General features: G+C 31.0%; 1 protein-coding gene across 1 annotated transcript; it reads left to right on the forward strand.

Moving 5' to 3' along the window:
• Positions 1-1,103: 1,103 nt before the first annotated feature.
• On the forward strand, positions 1,104-1,794 carry LOC139848623 (uncharacterized). The gene is made up of 3 exons (XM_071838344.1): positions 1,104-1,280; positions 1,456-1,571; positions 1,659-1,794. The coding sequence occupies exons 1-3, from the start codon at positions 1,104-1,106 to the stop codon at positions 1,792-1,794; spliced, it is 429 nt and encodes a 142-aa protein (XP_071694445.1).
• Positions 1,795-9,957: the final 8,163 nt, after the last annotated feature.

A 9,957-nucleotide genomic window follows, 5' to 3' on the forward strand; every position in this document is an offset into this window, starting at 1 on the left:
AAAAATACAACTCCAATTTACAGACATTAAATCAATGATTTTTCCTACGGATGGCAATGGATCGGATGATGACATATCCACATTCATATTCATTTAGTTTTTGCTCATCCAAATCCATATCCATACCATTTAATTTCAGTTCATTCGTCCATATCCATATCCGATGGATTAAGCGGGTTAATGGATATCCGTTGGATATCAAATGAAATGTTAATTTAACGACGATTTTATCAATTTAATATAAATTATAACAAATATAAATATTTAATATTTATATTTTTGATTTGTTACACATGTTTTTATTGTAATTTGTCACCGATTGTGAATTTAATTGAGCAAAATACTTTATAATATACGTTTAAACTAATCTAAATATGTAACTTTAAATATTTTTAGCAATAATTTAATAATTGTGACTATCACAATCCTTATTATCGTTAATAATTTAATAATTTGTAGGTTATATGTATATGTATATCGATATGTAGATATATATGCATTTATTTTAGTACGTATATATAAATGTATTTCGGGTGATAATGGATATATTCGTGGATGATAAATTGTCATCCATATCCAATCCACGAAATATTTAAATCATCCATATCCATATCCATATCTGTTAATCGTCCATTTACATCATCCATATCCATTATAAATGGATCGGATCGGGTGGATGTTGCGATCCCTAATTTTTCCCAGGTTTTTGGCTTATAAACAAGTCGAATTTTTATATATTCACATAATATAAATTCTATATTGTGTATAACTGTATATCATGGTATAGTCTGTATTGTACCTCCACCGCTTCAAATTCTTATCTCTGTTCTTACCATCGGTTACAAGATGAACACCGTCCAAGGTGAAATCAGTTAACCCTAATATCTCCTTATCTCCCTTTCTATCAACCTTCCACTTGAACTCAAACTAAATTAGGGTTCAAGAAAGAAACGGAACTTAATTTTGCAGTTAAGATTGGAAATCATTCGAACAGTTGAAGCGGTGGTTGACCTTCCATATCACCATCATTCAACGATGGGTATAAATTGCAATGGCTGCCAGTATTATTATGCATATCAACCAAAGAAGCATACTCAATTGCAATGGCAGAAGGTAACCAAACATGTACATCTGATGTTGAGAGAAAAACATATGTGTTCCTTCATGAGCTTGAACTAGGAAAGGAAGCCGAGGTGAAGGTGATGATTTATCGAAGCTGGGATACTTATACCGCTTATGGGAAGTTTTTGAGCACAGATTTCATCGCCTCTGATGAGCAGGTAGATTTACTGGATAATTGCTTTTAATTGATCTTACATTTAAGTTTTCCTTGATGTAATTAGTTCATTGATTTTAATTTATGTTTCAGTAAGAATTTCTTTTAATCTTTGCATTGTCACTAGCCAAATTATTATATGAATTATATTTGAATTTGGTGAATTGCATGTTAGTCAGGCCATTTTGCCTTCTCATGTAAAAAATGTTCCACCTGAAATTCCCTGTATGCATTACGTCTTTTTTAACTGGATATTTGCTTTGGTGTTAATTACACAACCTAATTACATAGCTAGGTACTCTCATGTTTGATTTACCAGTTCATGGGTAGGTTAGGTGAATTTTAACTGTTTCTCATATATATATTTGTATCATGTATTCAGTCACGGTCAACTGTACGTAGCCCTTTCAAGAGTCACCAACCCCGATGGTCTGAAAATAGTCATGGTCAATGACAGTGATGAGCGTTTAAAGGATCACACAAGAAATGTAGTCTACAAGGAAACTTTCTTCAACTGAACCACATTTTATAACGGTATGCATACTATTATTTTATGTTACCTTTCTTATGCTTAGGAAAATTGCGTTTAGCTTTTTATATCCTTAGAATGGCTCTGTGTTGCTGATATAATGTTACTATTAAATTGTAAACTAAGTGGAACATGATTATCCGTTTTAAAAGTTTCAACCGTAACCGTAAAAATATTCGTGCATCGCACGGGCATTGCTTCTAGTATTGTGTATATTTAAGCTTTCACGAATTTATTTTTGTCTAAGTCATATTTTGTGTTTGTTTACCTTCCAATTAATAATATACTTATATAATTACGAAGTATTAATTTAATAAGTAAAATTGTTGTTTCTTTACCACTTAATCTGTCACATAATCTGAAAGGCAACATGGTTGTAAGAGACATGGAAACAGAGACCCGTTCTCAAACAGAGGCACATAAACAACTATTAATACAAAATAAAAGTAAACTGCTCTAACTTATGTGAATAGACCCAAGTTTTAAAAAAGCCAAAATTTTGCATTACTAATATAATAAGTCATTATTCATATATTTAATCACAATTAATGAGACGACTCTGACAACATAAAATTCCGACATCTTTTTTACAATTCAAACATTTTAGCAAAAATTTCGCCCCCCAACCCACCCACCCCCACACACACACAACCAAATCAAATTTTGGGATCCACCACAGGTTATCTAGTAGATTTTTTTTTTGAATTTTTAACTAGTGACACCACTGACTGTCATTCCTAAATTCACCACTGGATGTGTGGTCGTGTGGTTTAGTTTAACTTTATTATTGTTATCTATCTAGCCATATATTGATTGTATAATAGTCGTGTGGTTTAGTTTGACTATTTTGGTTATGTAATTACGTGCTTGTTAGTTTAAAGTGTCGAACCGTTGGTTTTGGAATGAAATAGCAGTCATTTTTGTGTTGTTTACTAAAGGTGTATTAATTGTCCATTTATACCCTTTGCCCCTTTTGGACTATTTGATGTCAAATTGGGTATCTGTTGGTTTGTACGCGTCTACCATGTTGTGTTAAGTATATTTGCAGCTTTTGATATTTTAAAATGGGTTTTGAGCATATTTTGGTTAAGGTGGGAAATTATGATCCATCAGAGTCACAATTGTCCACTCCGACCCGTTTACATTATTTTTGAAATTTTGAAGTTGTCAACAGGTTTATAAAGTCATTTTAGAGTTGTGGAGTGATTTTGGGTCAGCTGGGTATATTGCATAAAAGTTTGGGTCGTTAACTAAATTTGATGTCAATTTGGGTAAAAGTGTTAAAGTGACTCTCGGGGCTACTTTATGTGCTCGTAAGTTCAAAATGGTTTAGTTTGGATGAAAAATAACGAGTGGGAAATCCACAGACCTCAGCATCAAACAGGGTCGCCAAGTGGTCAGACTTATCCTAACCATGAGAGGATCTGTCTCGTAAAATGGGGAGGGCACCATGCAAATTAGCTTATAAGGCTAATGAATTAGATCCCCAGAAAGGATAATCTCCTTAAAGATTAAAAATCAGCTTTTAAGCCTGATATTACTCAATTCTTGAGATTGACTTTTAAAGATTGAGAATTACAAACTCATGGAATTCGATGATATCTAAACTCGAGCTTGAACGAGAAAATATTTTGATCAAATTACAAACCGATTTGTTTTCTGAAAATCCATTTTCAATGCGTTCATTATCATTGAATGTAAAATCCTAGGAATTCACCTGAAATTCATTAGGTCACCTGAACCAAATCGGGTGTCAACCGTAAGAACGGTGGTTGCATAGCATGGTCGAAGACAGGACCTTGTGCCAGACCTAAAAATTATAGGGTGATCTTTACTATTGCTCCTACAAAGGATAGTAATTGCATCCGACACGATATGGACCATAATCAAAAGCATGTCATTAGACATTGCCTTAACAGTTGCTTGTTCAACGCTTTCCTTTACAACCAGACGGTAGTTTGCCGAAAGGTAATATACAGAGCAAGTATACTGGATGTGTTGCTTTCCTAATACAAAGTTAGCAAGTGGGTGACACAAAACCATAAGTTTTGAGCTAAAATTTTCAAATCTGAAACCCACAAAACCTACAAAAACATTTTGCGAACACCGGTGAAGGGTTATTTCGGAAAACTTATCTAGGGTAAAAGCTAGATTGAATTTTCAAAAGATCTAATGTTTTCATAAAGATCCAATTTCCTTAAGGATCTAAATTTTCATAGTCATGTGGGACTGTAAACCACAACGTTACTACCATTGTTCATATCGTTGTATCAAAATCACTGATGTACAAAGTATGAAGAATAAAGAAGTGATTCTAGTAAAGTTTATTTCAACTTCTGTATTGTTTGAGGACAAGCAACGCTCAAGTGTGAGAATATTTGATAATGCTAAAAACGAACATATATTTCATAGCATTATCCTTCCAGAAAGACAAGCTTTTAGTTGCAATTGTTCTATTTCCAAGTAATATTCGTTTAAATAATAAAAGGTGAAGACAAAAGACAGATTCGACGATTTGAAGACGCAAACGACCAAAAAGCTAAAAAGTACAAAGTACAATCCAAGTGGTTCAATTTATTGATGAGAAACGTTTCAAAATCACAAGAGTACAAGCCGCAAAAAGCAAAGTACAAGATATTAAATTATACAAAAAGGCGTTCGAAAATTCGAAACTGAGACATGAACCAACTATCAACGTGCGACTCAACGGAGCTGAAATTACAAGTCAACTATGCACAAGAATATAATATAATATATAATTAATTATATATATTATTATATATTATATTTATCAGCAGCCCACGTTTAATTTACTATGGTGAGCTGGAATCCAAAGCTCCGCGACTGCAGAGCTGTGAGGAACAAAACTACCGTGATTGCGGAGCTACACAGTGCAAAATGAGCCAATAAAAGCCAACGCATTCGGACGATTTCATTACACCTTTTTCTTTTCCTTTCTCTGATCACATACGAAATATATATATTTATATTTTATAATTATAATTTTAATATTAAGTTAATAATAATAAGGTTATAGTGGCGAATGTTTTAAGTTTGTAAGTCGAAATTCTGTCCATGTAACACTACGCGATTAATACTCATTGTAAGTTATGTTCAACCTTTTTAAATTAATGTCTCGTAGCTAAGTTATTATTATGCTTATTTAAGCCGAAGTAATCGTGATGTTGGACTAAATATTAAGACGGGGTTATTGGGCTTTGGACCATAATTGGGGTTTGGACAAAAGACCGACACTTGTGGAAATTGGACTATGGGCTATTAATGGGCTTTATATTAATTAAATGATATCTCGTTAATTTAATATAGAGATTTATAATTTGACGTGTTTATATATAACCACATACGCTTGACTGGGTACGGTGGGCGGGATATCTATAAATACTAATAACTATTCATTTGACCGGACACGGGGATGGATTAATAGTCACTGGACTCATTAAAACAGGGGTGGATTACATTCAAGGGTAATTGGTGTAATTGTTAACAAAGTATTAAAACCTTGGATTACACGCAGTCGATAACCTGGTGTATTCATTAAACAAAGTATTAAGACTTTGTTACAGTTTAAGTCCCCAATTAGTTGGAATATTTGACTTCGGGTATAAGGTTAAATTGGCGAAGACTCTCGCACTTTATAATTATGTCCGATGGACTATTATGGACAAAACCAGATGGACATATCGAATAATCCAGGACAAAGGACAATTAACCCATGGAAATAAATTAAAATCAACACGTCAAAAATCATGATTACGGAAGTTTAAATAAGCATAATTCCTTTATTTTATATCTCATCGCACTTTTATTTATCGCCATTTTATTTATCGTACTTTTATTTTATTGCACTTTTAATTATCGTACTTTTATTTTATCGCATTTTTATTTATCGTCATTTACTTTACGCTTTAAATTAAGTTATATTTATATTAATATTTTACATTAGGTTTTAATTGTGATTTAAGACATAAAATTGACAAACCGGTCACTAAACGGTAAAAACCCCCCTTTATAATAATAATAATACTACTTTATATATATATATATATATATATATATATATATATATATATATATATATATATATATATATATATATATATATATATATATATAGTGGTAGGATCAAGAGGGAAGTAACCATTCGGGGGGAAGCAAAAACTTTTTTTTTTCATTTTTTTAAAAAACTTTGTTCACGAACATTATAGATGAGATGAAAATATGAACATTTAGTAGAGACACTTTGTGATAAATGTTTTTATTTTGGCGGGAAAACGCTCGAAGAAGTAATATATAACAATTATCGTGTTTTTTGAGCGTATTTTGAGGTTTTAGCTATTAGGGTTTAGATATTAGGGTTTATAGGGTTTAGATATTAGGGTTTAGAAATTTAGGGTTTGGCGTTTAGATTTAGGGTTTAGATTTAGGATTTAGATTGAGTTTTTAACACGAACGGTTTAGAGTTTAGGGTTTAGGGTTTAGGGTTTGGTGTTTTGGGTTTATGGAATAAACCCAAAACACCAAACCCTAAACCCTAAACCCTAAACTCTAAATTGGGCTAAATTTTACTTCACAAAACATGGAAAAAAAAAACGTTCATATTCTTCACGAACAATATTATCTTGAATGTTATTTTTGTCGATCGTTTTCCCGCCTAAATAATAACATTCATCACGAAGTGTCTCTTCTAAATGTTCATATTTTCGTGTGATCTTGATGCCGGAAAAAATTTTTTCAAAAAAAACGAAATTTTTTTTTTGTTTCCCCCCGCTTCCCCCCGATTAGTTACTTCCCCATTGATTCTGCCCCTATATATATATATATATATATATATATATATATATATATATATATATATATATATATATATATATATATATATATATATATAGCGTTAAACTCAGCTAGCTCCCTGTGGAACGAACCGGACTTACTAAAAACTACACTACTCTACGATTAGGTACACTACCTATAAGTGTTGTAGCAAGGTTAGGTACATTCCATTCAATAAATAAATAAATAACTTGTGCAAATTGTATCGTATTTAATAGTATTTCGTAGTAAAATATAATCTATTTCATACTACACCTCGCAAACATCACTCCTTCAATTCGTCTACCACCAACCAACACACCCTTCGTTCCATCACTCGCCTAAATAGGCGAAAGTTCATCTTCCGTCATTCGACAGATTAGTTCCACTCAATTGACTATTCTAAGCTGAACAATATTTTACTATTTACACCATTCCATCCAATCGAAGAATTGCTTTCGCTTCCTTCAACTTTCTATGTGACGCCTTGAGTTGGTACAAAGTACCTCCACAAGACCAGAACAACAACATGCTAGGAGATTAGCCTCACTTCTCTCGATCACTCGAACTCAGATTATGTCGATCTTCCTTCGAGAACAATCAAGCCACACTCTTTAAACTTCACTAAAAGATACTAAAAATTACAGTGATTGTGAATTTGTGATGTGGACATCATACATTAGTATTTTTTCTCAATGATGATATTGGTGAAAATTTGCAAATAACGAGTTGGATAGAATAATGTCGCTACCAAGTGTCATTTTGTCTATTTGATCTGGTGACACTTTTGTTTGTATTCCTTTAGTTTTAGATATGTGTTTTACTTTGTAAATTATAGGACTTATCACTAAGATAACATTTGGAATTGTATGTAAATTATAATTCACAATCTTAGTTATTGGTTAATTCACTTAATTATAGTATGATTTAAGTTTAGCTACGGACAGTTATATTCCTAGAATTATTGTAATTTATGATTTATGATTTATGATTTGTAATTAAACTAACAAAGGGCGAGAAGAAACAATGTGTCGGAGCGTTTTATTTTTATTTTTATAAATTTTTTGGCCGTTAAAAAAAAAAAAAAAAAAAAAAAAGGGCAAGAAGAAACAATGTGTCGGTGAAGCATGTTCGGTTACTGGAATGGTAGTGAAGTTCCATCTCGTACCACGTTAATTAAACATTATGGCATAAAGATACTTTTCCAACATTGCTTTACCTTCCCCGATTATTTACTCACTTTCTTTTTATATCATCCAATTTATTTATTATTTAACTAATTTATTAATGCATTATTATTATTATTATTATTATTATTATTATTATTATTATTATTATTATTATTATTATTATTATTATTATTATTATTATTATTATTATTATTATTATTATTATTATTATTATTATTTACTCCGTAATTAGTTATTCATTGTTAATTATTACTGTATTTATTACAATTTTTTAGTTCATTATTATATACTCCGTATTAGCTATTTTATCTACAACATTATTTATTTAGATCAATGATTCAATTCAGCGCTACATGTAACTAATTAAACTAACATTAGGATATTTGTTATGAGAAAAATCCCCCATTGCGGGATCCTTGTTGGCAGTGGCGAAACGTGAACTTACTGACTGGGAGAGCCGGAAATAAATATATAAAAATTGTTAAGTGTAGTGCATTATAATCAATCAGCCACGATATACATTATAAAGTTGGCTTGGCGGCCTTTTATCATTTTAGAATCATCGATAACAATTTCGTATTAAACAATTCAGCAATTTCTTGTTTAAGAAAATTATGATGAAGACTTCCAATTAGGGGTGTTCATCGGTTCGGTTTTCGGTTTGTTCGGTTTATTCGGTTCGGTGTATTCGGTTTTGAATTTTTTTTTGGGCAAAACCGAAAACCGAACCAAAAACCGAATTCAAAGTTAAAACCGAACCGAAAACCGAATTCAAATTCGGATTCGGTTCAGTTTTCGGTTAAAACCGAATATTATGAAAAAACTGAGAATGATGGTAGTTTAATTGTGACGTTACTAATGCCTTAGTTATTTATATCCTAAAACAATGACGTTCTATTAAATTATCAAGAATTCGATGATTTATTAATATTTACAGCTTAATTATGACTTTTATCGCTTCTGTTATTAAGAAGATGAACATAATAATTTGAGTAACATAATTATAATGTGAGTTACCAAATCGTCATATGGGTGAGAACATATTTTATTGATTGGATCCCAAATTATAATGACATTAAAACATAAATATACAAATTAAATATATAAAAATTTTGAATTCGGTTTTGAATTCGGTTTTCGGTTAAACCGAATTCAGAATTTCCAAAACCGAAAACCGAACCGAAAACCGAATTCAAATTCGGTTTCGGTTTGACTCGATCCGAAAACCGTTTTTCAAATTCGGTTTGGTTTTTTTCCGGTTTAGTTTTCGGGTTCCACGGTTTCAAACCAAATACTGACCACCCCTACTTCCAATTGTTTTCAACCAGCCCCTAGATATATTCATTTCAACATTCAATAGTAAAAGACTTCTAGTTATATATCACGTTAAATTACCATTAAAATTAAAACTAAATGAAGGTTTACTGTATATATTCATAATTCAATACTCTAGCTTCCGTTATCCAAATTAGGAAGGAAAAAAAATAACTACCTAATGTTACTATTTACTACATACCTTCGCTGCTTAATTTATATACTGTCCACTGATGTATGAAGCAGAGGTGGTACGAAATATATTTATTGTTTACTACGAAATATGACGAAATATTACACAAGTTTTATTTAATTTATAGAATGGATATACATAAACCTTGCTGCAGCACTTATAGGCAGTGTACCTAATCGTAGAGTAGTGTAGTTTTTAGTAAGTCCGGTTCGTTCCGCAGGGATCCACTTATTGCGTACACTATATTTTTAAACAATTATATTTGTATATATATATATATATATATATATATATATATATATATATTAGTAATATAGTAGTATTATTATTATTATTATTATTATTATTATTATAAAGGGGGTTTTACCGTTTAATGACCGGTTTATCGATTTTATATTTTTAAGAGTAAAGATAAATGACAATAATTAAAGTGCGTACAATAATTAAAAATACAAATAAAGTGTAAAAATAAATGACAATAAATAAAATGACAGTAAATAAAAGTACGATGAGAAATACAATAAAAGAATTATGCTTATTTAAACTTTCGTAATCATAATGTTTGACGTTTTGATTTTAATTTATTACCCTGGGTTAATTGTCCTTTGTCCTGGTTTATTTGAAA

Source organism: Rutidosis leptorrhynchoides, chromosome 5, assembly GCF_046630445.1.
Source record: "Rutidosis leptorrhynchoides isolate AG116_Rl617_1_P2 chromosome 5, CSIRO_AGI_Rlap_v1, whole genome shotgun sequence".
Taxonomy (NCBI): domain Eukaryota; kingdom Viridiplantae; phylum Streptophyta; class Magnoliopsida; order Asterales; family Asteraceae; genus Rutidosis; species Rutidosis leptorrhynchoides.